Source organism: Crocodylus porosus, unplaced genomic scaffold, assembly GCF_001723895.1.
Source record: "Crocodylus porosus isolate Cpor-Errol unplaced genomic scaffold, CroPor_comp1, whole genome shotgun sequence".
Classification (NCBI taxonomy): domain Eukaryota; kingdom Metazoa; phylum Chordata; order Crocodylia; family Crocodylidae; genus Crocodylus; species Crocodylus porosus.
The window spans coordinates 60,176,677-60,192,816 of NW_017728931.1; the positions used below are offsets into that span (position 1 = coordinate 60,176,677).

At 43.4% G+C, this 16,140-nt stretch overlaps 1 protein-coding gene across 2 annotated transcripts; it reads left to right on the forward strand.

Annotated features, from left to right (window-relative positions):
• Positions 1-3,352: 3,352 nt before the first annotated feature.
• Positions 3,353-14,625, forward strand: GPRC5A (G protein-coupled receptor class C group 5 member A). Of its 2 annotated transcripts, XM_019545194.1 has the most exons (4): positions 3,353-3,855; positions 7,689-8,648; positions 10,793-10,845; positions 11,471-14,625. In XM_019545194.1, the coding sequence occupies exons 2-4, from the start codon at positions 7,733-7,735 to the stop codon at positions 11,561-11,563; spliced, it is 1,062 nt and encodes a 353-aa protein (XP_019400739.1). In that variant the 5' UTR covers positions 3,353-3,855; positions 7,689-7,732; the 3' UTR covers positions 11,564-14,625. The 2 variants fall into 2 exon arrangements, with proteins under 2 accessions (XP_019400739.1, XP_019400740.1); XM_019545195.1 differs by lacking the exon at positions 3,353-3,855 and having other exon boundaries at positions 7,265-8,648.
• Positions 14,626-16,140: the final 1,515 nt, after the last annotated feature.

Below are 16,140 nucleotides of genomic sequence, written 5' to 3' on the forward strand. Positions count from 1 at the left end.
CCCCACCCTAGCTCCCAGTGCAGCAGCAACAGCCACTGTCAGCTGCCAGGAGCCTGGGTGGGGGGTTGAAGCCAAGCCCCCACACCACGGCCCCTGCTGGGGTCTCTTGGGGTGCCGGCCTAGGCCCGTGAAGTGGGGGTGGGACTCAGATTCAACCCCCCACTCCAACTCCTGTTTCAACAGTTCTCTCTCTCCCATCCATACAATTAGTCCTGTAAAAAAGACTACCCGTAAAAATCCTTGCCCCTCATATTTCTCCATTGTGTCATTTCAGAAGATAGCCCCAGCGTTTGGATTTTTGTGTTCAAAGAAAATATTAAACAGGGTTGGCTGTGGATATTTTAACATGCAGCCCCCATAAAAACTTCACCTGAAGCCTGATAAACCCCATGTACCAGAAGTTCATGTACTGGGAATACAGGAAGAGATAGGGATCGGAAAAATCTATTCTTTTAAACAAGAACTCAGTTTCATAGCTGAGGAAGCAGTCAGAACTACTTAGCAAATAAACACATTGGTTGTCACATATTATAGATGTCTTTATGTTGTTCATGAAATCTATAATGGCAGGTAGCACAGTGTGTAGTTGGGATAATCTAAAGAAAGGAGGCATCTGGAATTATTTTCTTCTGCAAATTTATTTTAGAACTCACCTGCTATTTTTTTGCCATCTGGCCCACTACAGAAAGAAAGCTACCTCTTCTTAAGAGACACTGCATGAGGTCTAGGTACAGATTGATGAATTCAGCAATATTCAGAGACAGGATAATAAGCCTTTTGCATAGACAGAGCTTTAACAGGGGGGATCCTGGCTTACCCCTCCAGTGTATTGCTGCCATAAACTGTTGCTTTTGATTGTTTCTCAGCAGAGGGTGCGTTTGACCTGGCAACCTACACCAACCCATGTCCTGTATCTCTGTGCCAATCCCCTGTTCCACCTCAGTCTCTAAGGAGGTCATAAAGTTTATATCTGAACTGATTAAAAAACAAAGTAATTCAAAGTGCTTGGGCAGGGCACAAGTGTAAAATTAACCCAGCAGGACTGTAATTTTTTTTTTATTTAAAGAAGGGAAAAGGTGTTTCTGTAATGTCACTGAGGAATCTTTTGCAGGTAGATAAGCAGAAGGAATGAAACAGAAATATCTGATGTCAAGCCAAGATTGTTGGCGAAAAATAAAAGCATGTTATCCAGATGCATTCCAGAGCATTAAGTATCATCTCTCCCTATTCACATATTTACTTTATTGTGGACTTCACTGCTTCTCCACAACTGGCCAAAGAGAAAATATGTAACTATTCTGATCTTCATTTTAGAGAATTTTGCCACAGAGTTGTAAGGCAGTAAGATCCAATGCCTAGTGGTGGATAAGTAGGTTTTATGTGTTAACCCCTTTTGCAAGATGCAGTTATACATCTACATGAGCACTGATTGATTTCCTTTAGAATGTAAATGCTTTCAGAGCAGAGACCATAGGTAACTTTTTTTCCAAAGTGCCCCAAGCTGATGGGATGTAGGTGCTTTTGAAAAATGTTGGTGGGGTTTTGGTTGTAGCCATGTTGGTCTAAGGACATAGGCAGGCAAGCTTCTTCTCAGTCTTGGAGTCTCAGAACAGCAGAGATTCCCTCTGCCTGAAGAAGGGTGGCTGCACCCGAAAGCTTGGCAAGAACTTTTTTCCAACTACTCAGTTGGTCTAATAAAAGATATCATATCTACTCAAAGAACTTTTGCCTGCCTTTAAAAAATGTTGTCATGCATCTGCCCAATTGATCAGTGTATTAAGCATAATAATTTGTCCAGCATTCTAAAGAATGTCAATATTAATCTCTTTGTTGATGGCAAGGTTTAGTTGGATACAATAGGGATAGTCTTGGACTTTTCAATATGTGGCCTCAGGTATATGGAATCCCACTGGGACTGTGATAGGAAACTTGGTACCTGGTTGTCATGTTCTGTTCATGTGCACAAGGATAAACCAGTCACAAGATTCAAGGCAGGATGGAATTCCCCGGGTCAGACTGGCGAGGACTACTTCATTTTCCTCTGTGACAGGGGCTGTGACCCACTATCTTGGATCATCTGAGCACCTAATAACTCCATGCCCCAGCCTCTGTAGTGGCAGACATTGGTGATGCCCTTATTTTTCATGGGTTCATTCCCTTGCTTGCTTGCTTTCTCTTCCTATGACTTATTGTAAGTTCTTCTTCATCAGGGGTTTTGTGGCTCTGGTAGGCAAATAAGACTGCAATGTATAATTTTGTGGACCCATTTAGACATTTAGGTTGTATGTGAATGCAGGGGACTGGGCTTGGGGGCCTGAGATGTCCCTTCCAGTGCTTTGTTCTTGTTACTATTTTTGCATCTAGGATTACAAGTGAACTTCAGGAGGCCTCAAGGCCTGATTCAGACAGATCCAAAAATGAGAGCACTTACCTGAAACAAAACTTGCATCTGCAGACTCGGTGACAAAATCCTCTTGAGAGCTCCATTTCTGTCCTGTGATTTTTCAAAGCTGCCTGCTTCTTTCCTAACCTCCAAAACCAGAGGTGTGAAAGGACAGATTTAAAGATTTAAACCCTTTTCTTCTTAAGGAACCTCATAAACATACACAGACATTACATGATGAGTGGTCAGTGTAATTGTCTGACCAGTCAGGCACCTCCTTCTGTGCTATATCATTGCTGGTGTTCAAAAGCTAGCAGGAGGTCAGGTGTACAATTGTCACTCTTGGGAACTTTGAAGAAATGAGTGTAATGCATTTAGAATGCTGAATTCTCAGGGTAAGGAGTTGGCTCTTACGCGTACAGAGTCCAGCGTGAATGGGCCCTGATCCTGCTTAGGTACTGAGAGCAATTCCACTCAGCAACATTTCAAATTAATTGAATCATTCTCTCATTCAAATGGCCCTGTTCACTTTCAAACATGCATCATTATGATGTGTGGGATTGGTCAGAACCAGACTGGAAAGAAAATGGTATTTGTCATAGAGTCCAGCACATGAAATATTTTTTTATATCCAGGAAATGATTGAAACAGTGATTCAGCTGCTTGACAGTGCACATAGAAACATCATCAGAGCTTACTTTCCCTGGAACATTGGAGTTGAGTAATAATCAGGAAAAAGATTTGTTTTTTCAGGAGATGATAATGAATTTCTACACAATCCCATATGGTATCTACAGGACAAAAAAGTATAAGGAAAGGAGAAAAGTTCTTAAGAATAGGCCTAGCTGAATGACAACATTTCCATACTTTCCAGGGAGAAAAGATATGGGAATTCTCATGATTTGGAGTGATGATCCAAATCCCTCTTCCTTCTGAACTCCAGCACACAAGCTGTTTAGAGGGCCATTCCTCATCACAAAGCTGTGCCAGTGATCAGTTATATTGTGGGGAAGCACGTGTGCCAGGTATGATGATGTGCTGTTTTTCTTGCTTGAGGTCTGCCACAATCACATGCTCTGCTGGTGACAGGTCTCAGAAAGAAGTGAAGCTTATCAGTTGCTTTGATGACAGGTATTTGATTCAGGCCTGGGACTGGGACAGGCAGAGGTTCCATCTCCACCCTGCTTCTGGAGTGACTGCCCTGCTGACGTCAGAGGTTTTTTACTTCATCTCCTGGCACTAAGATTTTATTTTCATAACAGCACCAAGAGCAGTGGAACTGGAATAGGCGTGTCTGTTCCCCACCCTCTCCATCCCATTTGCTTTTAAAGCTGCCCTATAAGAGTGGGAGTGCAGAACTGCTGCTTCCCCAGGGTTACAGGAACTGAGATTACTCTGTTACTGAATACGCTAGGAATTCTCCTCCAGCCACTACCACCGAAACTTCATCTTCCATACAGGAGACAGAAAAGGTAACTTATAGCTGTATAGTCCAGGCTACAGCTAGGAGGTACAGTTCTAGCTGCAGTGAAGGGGGTACATGGAGACTGGACTCTGTCAGTGATGGGAAATGTGAGTAGCATAGCATAATGGATAGAGCATTGGATGTGAAGTCAAGAGACCTGCTTTTGTTCCTGATCCTGCCACTGATCTTTGAATAAGCTCCTTAGCCTCTCTGTGGCTGAGCTTTCAGAACTGTAACATGGAATTATTGGCATTAACTTTCTTTGTGCAAATGTTTTGCAGTTTATGGATAACCCCCCCCCCAAAAAAAACAAAACAAAACAAAACAAAAATTCCTTACAACTATTGTACCCTTCAGTATTAAAATGAGCACAGTCTGATCTAGCTCCTAAAAGAAAAGACTGGGTCTAGGTCTCTGCTTGCAACTCAGGTGGACAAATTGAGTTAGTTTTTAATCTGGCTATGGTATAGATAACAGTGGTGGTACTGATATGGATAACAGTGCAAAGACATACTGTCCAGAGCAGGGTGTATAAGCTTGCCAGAGACTTTGGGTACTTTCAAGTGTTCAGAGATTTAGCCTCTGAAGAGCACTCCTTACTGCATCCATTCAGAAGTGCCCATGAATCTACAGGCTGAAATATTGTGGAGGGGTTGCAGTGAGATAGGGGCAGACCCTGCAGACTTTGTTAAACATATGCTCTGAGAAAAAGGAAACTCTGAGTTTTTAAAGGCATGTCAGGACTTGGGTAATTAAGCGTGTAGACTGCTGAACGTACCGACGGTATGGCATAATTAATAAATACAAAGTATGTCAGAAGAAACTTAACAGATGATTTCAGACCTGCATTTCTGAGACTTTCATGCTCTTTTCTGTTTTGTCTGGCTGAAGTTTGGCTAATGCTGGTTGCTTGCTGGTAGATTTCTAATTTTTCTTTCAATACCAGCACATGCTGGGCAAAATATCTCACTGTCTCTGAGTTCTGCAACTGTTTTTTTCCTGTCCTTGCTCCCTGTTAGCTTATGCATTGTGCACCTGTCTGTGCATCTGCTAGAGCTGGTCAAAGAGTAAAGTAATTTGATATGTGAATATTTTTGTAAATAAATGTGCTGAATTTGCTTCTCTAAAATTCATGAGGGTCACATTATTCATTACTCATAGTATTTTAACAGCCGTCAGGTATTTGTGCAAATGACTGTAAATTCCCAAAGTTTCATGAATGATGATTAATCTAAAAAAACCAACAGGAGGCACATTATTCATTTATCCCTCCTTGATAAGTGGTTGTTCTCCTGTTTTTAAAAGTTTCAACCGTCTAAGATGGAAACAGAAACAATGCATGTTGATTTACATTCCCAGAAACAACAACAGTAAATAGCCAAGAGGAACACCTTTTTTTAAAAAAAACATTGTATGGAACAGAAGTTATTTATCCAAATTCATAAAAGACATTAGAAAGAAATCAGGGTTAGTTTGTGGGCCGTTTGCTACCAAAGGGGCTAAATCTGTAATCAATATAATTTATAATGCCCATGGTAATCCAGTTCTGCTTTATGGTTTTAGTGATGGGGGTTGAAGAGAAATCAATACAGCGCTATTCTTCCTGGTACCAATGGCTTCACTCTGTTCTCTCCACTACCATCGGATTGCCTTCTAGATTCTCTGTGTATTTACATTTACATTTTGTTGTATCTGTGGTCTTAGAGAACCTCCATGTACAGAGCTTGTCAAGATGAAATATGCACAAGGATGTGCTTAGTCTGAGATTCAGTGACCCCCACCTTTAGATTTTCTAAAAGAATTTGGTAAGAACTCAATCCCACTCCATTGAATTCAATGGAGCTGGTCTCAGAACTGGTCCCAACAGGAGCTAGTGATTCTAAAAAATATTATTTTTTAGTATTATTGTTGCAGAACAAAGTCAGCTTACTCTGTATACACTTATTGTGTGTCTATACCTTCAGTAAATGTCAAAAAAGGATTAAGCACATCTGTGAATAACATCTGCAGATTTGGTGGGAGGTTGTAGCTGTGATCATAGGAAATGCATGAAAGGCATATTTCCCAATTATACAGTTGGTCCAAAAAGGATAGTGGAGTGGGACTGAGTTCTTACCAAATTGTTTTAGTAAATCTAAACATGGGGTCATTGAATCTTAGACTAAGCACATCCTTGTGCATAATACTTCTTGACATGCTCATTGCTACTATGCAGTAACTTGTTGCTACAGCAGTGGCATCATGGTTAGTGCCCGCTGATTCTACCTTGTTGTAGTGATCAGCTACATCACTGTAGTTTGTTACTTTGGTGACCCGTGCACCATCGGGACTCCATAATACTAGCTATGCAGTGAGGCACACATGTTGTCATGCCCAGTATTGCATAATTAGGGACAATATGAGGGAAATTTACCTTCCTCTGTGGTATTTGGCATTTCTCACTGCCTGAGATGTAGAGCCATTCTAGATGGGCCATTGGTCTATTTTGCTGCATTAGATTTCATAGATTTCATAGACTTTAGAGCTGGAAGGGACCTCGGAAGATCATCGAGTCCAGCCCCCTGCCCCAGGGGCAGGAAGTCAGCTAGGGTCAAAGGATCCCAGCAAGATAAGTATCCAAACATTTTTTAAACGAGTCCAGAGTAGGTGCTTGCACCACTTCTGGAGGGAATCTATTCCAGGCCTTGGGGGCTTGGACAGTAAAGAAGTTGTTCCTTATGTCCAGCCTAAAACGGTCTTGGAGGACTTTGTAACCATTGGACCTTGTCATCCCTTGGGGTGCTCTGGTGAACAGACATTCCCCCAGATCCTGATGCACACACCTTGTGTACTTATAGGTAACCACCAGGTCACCCCTGGGCCTGCACTTTTCCAGGCTGAAGAGTCCCATGGCTCTCAGCCTCTCTTCATAAGGCCTGTTCTCTTGCCCTCTGATCACGCGTGTAGCTCTCCTCTGGACTCTCTCAAGCTTCTTCATATCCTTCTTGAATTGTGGAGCCCAGAATTGAATGCAGTACTCCAGCTGTGGCCTCACCAAGGCCTAGTACAGCGAGAGGATGACATCCTGAGATTTGCTTGAGAAGCATCTATGGATGCAAGCCAGAGTTTTGTTCACTTTACCAGCTGCAACATCGCATTGGTGGCTCATGTTCATCTTGTGGTCAACCATGACCCCCAAGTCCCTTTTGGTCGTGATGCTAGTGAGCATAGCACTGCCAAGCCTATAAGCATGATGCAGACTTTTTTCCCTGAGGTGGAGTACCTTGCATTTTTCTGCATTGAACGTCATCAGGTTTTTATCCGCCCACTTTCTAAGCCTATCAAGGCCAGCCTGGATCACCAGCCTATCCTAGGGTGTGGATACTCTACCCCAAAGTTTGGTGTCATTGGCCAGTGTACTTCTGACACCAGCATCCACATCATTAATAAAGACATTCAAGAGAACAGGTCCAAGGATGGAGCCTTGGGGGACACCACTGGTCACAGAGCGCCAGGATGATTCACTTCTGTCATACACCACTCTTTGGGTCCAATCTCAGAGCCAATTCCTCAGCCATTGGACTGTGATGTAGCTGCAGCTGCAGTTGGCCAACTTTTCCATGAGGCAATCATGGGACACCAGGTGAAAGGCTTTTTCAAAGTCCAGATATATGACGTCAATCTCTTCCCCCTTGTCCAGGTGATATGCCACCTGGTGATAGAAAGAAATGAGATTGAGATTGGTCAGTAGATCCTGTGTTCTTAGAGAAAGCCTCATTATAAGAAGAGGTACAGTGAACCATTCTGCCTACAACACCTACCAAGATGGCTATTAATCATTTGTCTTACTTTCTTTTACAGATATTTCGAAGACACTTCTGCTTTGGCGTGTTCCATTAGTCAATATGGCTGGCACAACACCTCCTCCAGGCTGTGGCAACATTAGCTCTGACTATTATCTCCTCTGTGACACTAACCGAGCCTGGGGCATCGTCCTGGAGTCACTGGCTGCTGCTGGTGTTGTTACCACAGTCATACTCATGTTCTCTCTCCTTTTCCTCATCTGCAAAGTCCAAGACAACAGCAAGCGAAACATGATTCCTGTCTATTTCCTTTTCCTCTTAGGTACCTTAGGTATCTTTGGCCTTACCTTTGCCTTCATCATTAATTTAAATGAGAGGACTGGCCCAACACGCTTTTTCCTCTTTGGGGTTCTCTTTGCCCTCTGCTTTTCCTGTCTCCTGACTCATTCCTCAAATCTCATCAAGCTGGTGAGGGGAAAGACTCCCATTTCATGTTTGGTGCTGCTGATTCTTGCCACTGGCTTCACTCTGGTTCAGATTATCATAGCTATAGAATACATAGTCATTAAGACGAACTATTTAAACTTTACTCAGATGTCTCGGGACCAGCGCAATACTGACTTTGTCATGCTTCTGATCTATGTCCTCTTCTTGCTGGCTCTTACCTTCCTGATCTCAATGTTCAACTTCTGTGGTCCTCACAAAGGCTGGAAGAGGTCTGGAGCACACATCCTTTTCACTGCCCTGTTCTCCATAGCCATCTGGGTGGTATGGATCACCATGCTCATGAGAGTCTTAACCATACAAGACATGTGGGATGACCCCACCCTCAGCATCGCTCTGGTGGCCAATGGCTGGGTCTTCCTAATCATGTACATAGTGCCTGAACTCTGTTTCCTCACCAGCCCAAGCAGACCTGAGGACTACCCTCTGGAAAATAATTTCTGTCAACCTAAACACATAAAGCAGAGTTCTGGAATGGAAAACCGAGCCTATAGCCAGGAGGAGATCATGCAAGGTATGAAGAAATATGTTCTTTCATATCATAGCAGTGTCCGTGTATACAGTGTTATAGAATGCATCATGAGAGAGAGAGAGCGGTGTGCTAATCATGAGCCAATAGGGATAGAATGTTTTAAGATAAAAAAGTGAAAGAGATGAATGGCCTACAGATAGGAAGGGAAAGAGTTCCAGAATAATTAGGAAAAAGAGAATAACTCACACTGAGGATGAGAAAAGATAAAGAACAAGGAAGAGGCTAAAGATGTATAATGAATGAGTGAGTAAACTGGCACCATAGGAAATTGGTACAGACAGACAAGTCTGGAAATTCAAGAGAATAAAAATATTAGGATTTATGGCATATTTGTTTGACTCTTACTAGTAGGCTAGTATTTGCTTTGGATTCAGATAAGGCCAATTCGGGGGACAGTGATTCGATTCAGTGATTTAACTCACTGTCCTGAATTGATCCGGCTGAATCTGATTCAGAACTTTGGCTGCTGCCAAATCTCCAAATCACCCAGGCCCATCCCTTGTCTGCTCTCCCAGCCCCAGCAATAGCTGCCCCACCTGGGCCAGCTCCTGGCATTTTGATAAAAAGAAGTCCCGACTCACCACGTGCTGCCAGATGGGGGGGGCAGTCCCCGCTATCCCCCACTGCCCCACGCTTATGGGAGGGCTCTGCCATGACCCCCAGCACCCCCCCCCCGCCGAGCCGTACCCCCGGCTGCCCTTCCCACGGCAGCTCTGGCACTTAAAAAAAAACAAACCCCAGACTCACCAGTTCTTGCCCAGTGGGGGGTGTGATCCCTGCTGCCCCATGCTACGTGGGGGGCTCTTCCACAAGCCCCCTGAAGCCCCACAGCCACTGCAGGAGCTGGGGGGTTGGGTTTTTTTTTTTCCTTAAAGGGCTGGAGCTGGGGCAGGCAGGGCAGCCATGAGAGGGAGGGGACTGGGACAGTGGGAGAGGGTTTGGGGGCTCATGCAGAGCCCCCCACGCAACATGGGGCAGTGGGGGGCAGCCGGGTTTGCCCCCCTGCCCAGCAGAACCTGATAAGTGGGGGCTTTTTTTTTTTAAAGCACCGGGAGCTAGGGTGGGTGGGGCAGCCATGGTGGGGCTGGGGAAGTGGGCTGGAGCTGGGGGAATGGACAGGGGATGGGGCCTGGTAGAGGTCCCCCCATGGTGCCCTCCCCCCACCCCCTACTTACCAGTTTGGAGTCTGAGTCCAGCTCCCTGCTGCAGGGGGCAGGGACTGCCCAAATCATTGAAACTCTCTGAATCTTTTCTGAAGATTCAGAGAGCTTCGAATGGATTTGGGCCTTTTTATTAGTCCCTTGTTTCGATTTGGATTGGGAGATTCGGCCACTGAGTCCGGCTGAATCTCCTCCCAATCAAATCAGCATCAGAAGCTTCTCACAGCCCTACTTACTAGCCCTTATTAGTATTGGGCACATGTAGAGACATTCAGATCACACCTAGTGCATTGTTTCTTTCAGTTCTGATCTTGCTTCTATTACCTTCTTAGAAAAATAAAATCATCCTATCAAAAGGGAAGGAAGGAAGGGCTCCTGTTCTCTATGAAAATCTCATTTCTACTAACATAGGACCAAATCAAATGTTAATGAGAATGTGTGTGATGAGGAGCTAGGGAGAGTGAAAGGCTATGTGTGCATGTAGAAGGAACTTAAGTTGGTAGGCCCAGGATAGAGACAGGACAACTGTCAAGGGACACTGAAAAAAGTTAACATCCCCAACCACCCATTTCCTGTCTTTTACAAAGATCTTATCATTCTTTGCTTACTTGATAAGAAAATGGGTGTTCGTTCATATGACTTTGTGTGTCTTGTGAAATGCACATGGCTCCTGCTTACTGTTTACATAGAGCAGAGGTGGGCAGTTGTTTTGGGAGGAGAGCCGCTTACTGAGCATGACAGGCAGCCAGGGGCAGATAAATATTAATTTTATAAATTTTTTAGGGGCCTTGCAGGCTAGATAGAATGGCCTGGTGGGCCATTTTGCCCACCCCTGATATAGAGGGTGACCAGCATGAAAAAAGAAGCAGTTACCCATACAGTGCTAGGCCCCCAGGAATTTCTGATGGTATTTCTATAGTAATTTTGTGAAACTAAGCCAGTGTCTTTTGTTCATTTTTTTCTCAGAAGGCAATGGAGACCTAGCTTATAGCACATATTCTCCTCATTTTCAGTTGAAGGTGAGTACATAGTTCCCTTCACCTATCTCACCAAGGAGATAGAGACACACACGACTTGAACATTGGATAACAGAATGAGAAGAGAAGGGCAGAGATGGGTGGGCCCTGAGGAGGCTTCAGTGAAGTGGAAGTTATTCATTTGTGTGGGGAGAGGGTGCCCCTGTCTGCATGGGATTATGGTGAATCTCAATTCATGGTTATCAGGAGTTGTAGTGTAAATCTCACCAGGGCAAGCAACATGCTGCAATGAAAACTCATTAGCCTTTACTAGGGACCCAGAGACAAGCCACAGTGAACATTCGTGAGAACCTAGGAACCAGAGTCTATGAGAACTGGGCTTGCCTTCAAAGTTCATGTCTTTTCCATACTACCTCACCAGCACATGCCCTACCCAAGACAGAATCATGCCCTGCTGTTTACTTCAGTATTTTCTCCTCTCCTGTTTCAAATGGCTCAACAAGCCGAATGCCTTCAGCCATTTCCCCTGGGAGACTCTTCCATAGTCTAATAGATCATACTCTTAGGAGATATTGCTTGCTCTTTAGTTTAATCTCTCCCCTGCTAGTCTAATTGCATTTCTCTTCTTCTACTCTGAAGTCTAAGAACTTGATCATTTTCTTTTCAGACCCTTGATCCCCAAAAGGATTTCTCCATTCCACGGCCTAAAACTCGAGCAAGTCCATATGAGGAGTATGCTGGTGGGAAAGACACCAAGTAGTAACTCATCAATGAACAGAGAGACAATGAACGGTCAGAAAGGGGCCATGGGGACAGGCCACATGGTGTTTCTCTCATGCCGCAAAGAGAGAGAGTCAGACTGATGGTGCTGCATCTGATGAAAAAGAAAGGTCTTGTCTTCTTCCCCCACCCTTTTTTGGTCTGCACATGTAGCTTTTTAGTTCCCATTCTCTCCTAGACCAAAAGAGGATGTTTAGACTTATCCTGCCCTTTGCCTCAATTCTCTCCCCTCAGCCACGTGGCTTAGCTCAGCAGCCATCACACAACTACTACATGTGTGAAGATCATATCTTCTAGTGCACCAGAGCTCCTTGGTGCTGGTCCTGGTAATCAGACAGGTCATCAGCTGGACCCCAAAACCCTTCAGCCAGGCTTCTAAATTCTGATCAGTGCACACTGGTCGTGTTGTGCCCTACAGCCAGGTGGAAGAGAGAGCAACTTTCAGCAATAACCTTCTGACCACCCATCTAGGGGCCACTTCCTTTACCAGAGAATGTACCTGGCTTGTATGGCACTGATCAAGTCAAGCACTGCAGTGCCTCCCAGCTCCAGTTCCACAGAAGTGACTCACAGCCAGAGCTAGGAGGAAGAGAGAGAAAGAATTACAAGAATGTCCACTTTTTTTCATTCCACCCATACATGTTTTTGCCCAATTGCTAATCAACAATCAAGGTGGTTGGACAATGGGGATAACTTTTCATGGAGAAAAAAAATGCTGGTCATTATTTTCCACTGAAATATTGAAACCTCTCCACACTACCCTTTCAGAGGAAAAAGGCGGCTGAAATTTAGCATCGCCCAACAAAAGAAGAACTCTAGAAGTGGGACATACAAAACATATATGTGGAAGGATGTGACTATTTCAGCTTTGAGCGTGTCTGAGGGTGCTTGGTCTTAATACAGTATTTATTTGTCTCTCTCTTGCTCAACATTGAGCACATTGTTGGCACTTAAATAATTATTAATATTATTGTCATATGTCTATATATTCCAGTTATAGAACATACCAGCCTACTGCTTTGATACTTGTCCAATCTTTATTTTTTTTAAAAAAAGGTAACCTACAGATCACAATTGGGATATGATACTCTAGTTTTCAGAGACCTCCTGGATCCCCCCCAGCAAAATATATTTTTCTATTCACTCCCATGTACCTTCTCACCTCCACCCTACTCATACTCCAAAGGACAGACAGGCCTTGTAGTTATACATGTAGTGCATTGTTAGGTATCTGCATGCTCTGATGCATGATCTGCAAGCTACTTTTCTCCCACTCAAATTGTTTTGCCTAAAATGCACCAACCTGTCATTACCTGCATCCACACTGTGACTACAGGCACTTGTGTATGCGGCTGAGATTAATAGGCATGCATCCCATGTTCCCAAGCACTGTACAGAGAAGAGGTCGTCTAGGAAGTTATATTCAGCACAATGTGAGACCACCTGTCTTCCCTTAATACAGCTAAAGGTGGAAATTTATGTTTACCTATCCCAACATGCTGCTTAGTTCAGTGCATTTGTAGCAGTACTCAGAACCATGGATCAACTGGATTAGCTCATCCTGGCTTCAGGCAAACTGCTTATGATGTGAAAATACTGGAAGGCCTTTCAGAATTAGAAGAGACAAGAATGCTGGGCATGACAAATGTAGGTGTGTACGAGACAGATTTGGAAAGCACAATTAATGTTGCAATTGTCAAATTATCCCCACATCTACACTAGCGTAGTGAAATCACATCATTTTACAAGTCTAAGATTTCCAGTGCTCACTCCAGAACTGCTATATGAGGAAGCAAACCTTTATGACTCTGTGCCCCAACCATCCACACTATACAACATGTTTGAGAGAGCCCTATCAACAGAAGTGGGTTGCTATTGTTCTCTAGACATTGGCTACCACAGAACATTACAGGTCCACAACTAACCGTCTGGATGTTGTCTGTCAACTCTTGACCTCATGGTGGTGAAGATGATGGTGAAGATTTGCATTTCTGTTATGAAGGTGATTTACCCATAGGCTATGGGCCTCAGGGTTTTACTTAAACTAATAGCTGGCTTTCAGTGAATGGGGTTTTCAAAGTGGCCTGGAGACACTGATGGTGTGCGTGTGCCCACAGTTTGCCCTCCTAAATGAGTTCATGAATATACTAAGTACAAAGGGCACTACAGGGGCAAACTGATGAATGACATTATGAAAAGTACTGACAAGGTGCAGACCACCAGGTTCCAAGGCAATTTGACATTTATGTGCTGGAACATGCCAGGATCTTAATCCTTTCCAAGGACAGGACCATGAACAAGGGGCTCATGCCCACTGAAATTCTGGAAGACTTTGTCCATGCTTTCCTGACATGGCTAATGAAGGCACAGCCAGAAATGAAACTGAACCCCTTTCTTACCAGTTGCAGAATGGTGAGGTAATTCACATTTGGAAAACTGAGGGCAAAATGGTGCTGCCTCCAAAATCATTTGAATGACAACGTGCCAAAAGTCACGTGCATGACTATAGCTTACTGCTTCCCGCACATCTGCAAAAATGAGAGGCAGACAGTTTTACATGGTAGGAACCATGAATGTCAATGAAGTTCCCAACCAATTTGCACAATCAGAAAGAGCCCTCATAAACACTATGAGCCCAAGGTCAACAGAAGCAATAGAAATTAAAGATGCCATATGCATTCACATCTATGCCACACATGGTGATTTTTATGAGTAACTGATTACTAATGCATGCACTGCTTTGTCAATAATGAAATACCATGGAACATGCCGTACTGATATGTACCAGGAATTTAAAGTGCCTGCTGTGCTTATTTTTAAAAACTTATGCAGTGAAGGGACTGCTAATCTGCACAGGGTTATTTTGTGCCTGATTAATTATAAGGCTTGAATTGGATAAGGGTTTATTTATTTGCCAAGTTAAATATCAATTTAAATGCAACTCTCTGTGCTTGCTAATTTGGGCACATGGGCTGTCATTTTATTGACTTGTATAGATATATAGTTTCTGACTTTTTGTACTTCAATAAAGCCCTTTGACATTTCTATTTCCTTACAACTGAGTGGACAGCAACTGCTTGAACAAACATAGGGCTTCATTATATCATACATACAAGGAGGAGATTTCAAGACAATATAATCGGATCACTGACTACTAATGAAAAGTAGAAGTGTTTTTTCTGTTGCTGTCTTTTTGTTTGTTTGTTTAATATCATCAATTCTCAAAAAGCAAAGTGCAAACTTAAACTATACTGAAAAATGCAGGTTCAATAGCACACACATGTGCTATCTTCCTCCTATGTTTATTTCCTCTCCTACCTCTCCCACCTTTCTTTCCTCTCCCACAATGGATGGTCTCGTGCTGTACACAGTGTCAAGTGAAGCAGACCTCCTCCTTCCTGGTATTGCTAGAGGTATTTGAATCCCTAGGGACTGTTGAAAATTATACCTCTTAAACAGTTTGCAGGCATTGGTGGCACAGTGGAAACTCAAAGCGAAGAAGCAGGGGCTGAAGGAGTTCCTTGGGCTTCATTAAACACTTGGAAAGGGGCGTGTGTAGTAAGAGTCTTGTATGGCATCTGGTGCCATGGACAGGACACTGAACAGGGACCTCCCTATTTATAGGGACTGTTGATGGTTCATAGGCCCAAATAGCACATAGCTCAGGGGCCTGCTCAGAAGCCTGTACAGAGTTGCAGGCTTGCATGGAGACATGTGGATGCTCAGACCAGCTCAGTACCATTCAGAATAGATATCCTACGAATTTCCAGTCATGCTTTTTTTCTAGTCTCTCTTCCCACTAATTTCTCACATTCCCTTTGCTCTCATTCCTTGAGTGACAGCCATAACACCTTGGATTCAGCACCTCTCTGTTGTATCTGCAGGATGCTGTCCTACATTGTAAACTTTCTTTTTTCTTCTCCAGCAACATCCTAGTGTTCAGGGTTTGGAGGTGGGCACAGTGGGAGGGAAGATGACTGCCCACCAGATGGAAGATGGACCTGTCCTCAAAATTGTGACAGGCCCCAGTTTGCAACTTTTTCTTGTGTTTTATGTCACATCCTTTCTCTTTTGCAAGCCTGGCTGTCTAGTTTTTTAGGTGAAAATTTAGCAAGAAAACAAGTGATCATATCATAACAAGTTGATCTTTTTTCCATTTTCCTTCTCTTCCCTTTCTGTATCTATCTATTTAGATAGATAGATGAGAGACAGAAATAAAGAGAAGTATATGCATATGTATATGTGTGTGTATATATTACTTCTCTCCGTCTCTCTCTATATATAGTGTTTCTATATATTATATATAATGTATGCTTCATATACAATGCATAGTGGATATCCATTTAAATTAATGAACATTTAAATAGGTATATAAATGTGTGTGTGTGTATACATATGCACGTGCACACACACACACACACAAACACATTTATATATCTATTTAAATGTTCACTAATTTAAATGGACATCCAATTGCCCGTCCATGGGCAGTGCCATAGCAAGCAGGGGTGAACAGGGTGGCTGCTCCAGGCACCGAAGCAAAGGGGCCCCAACAGG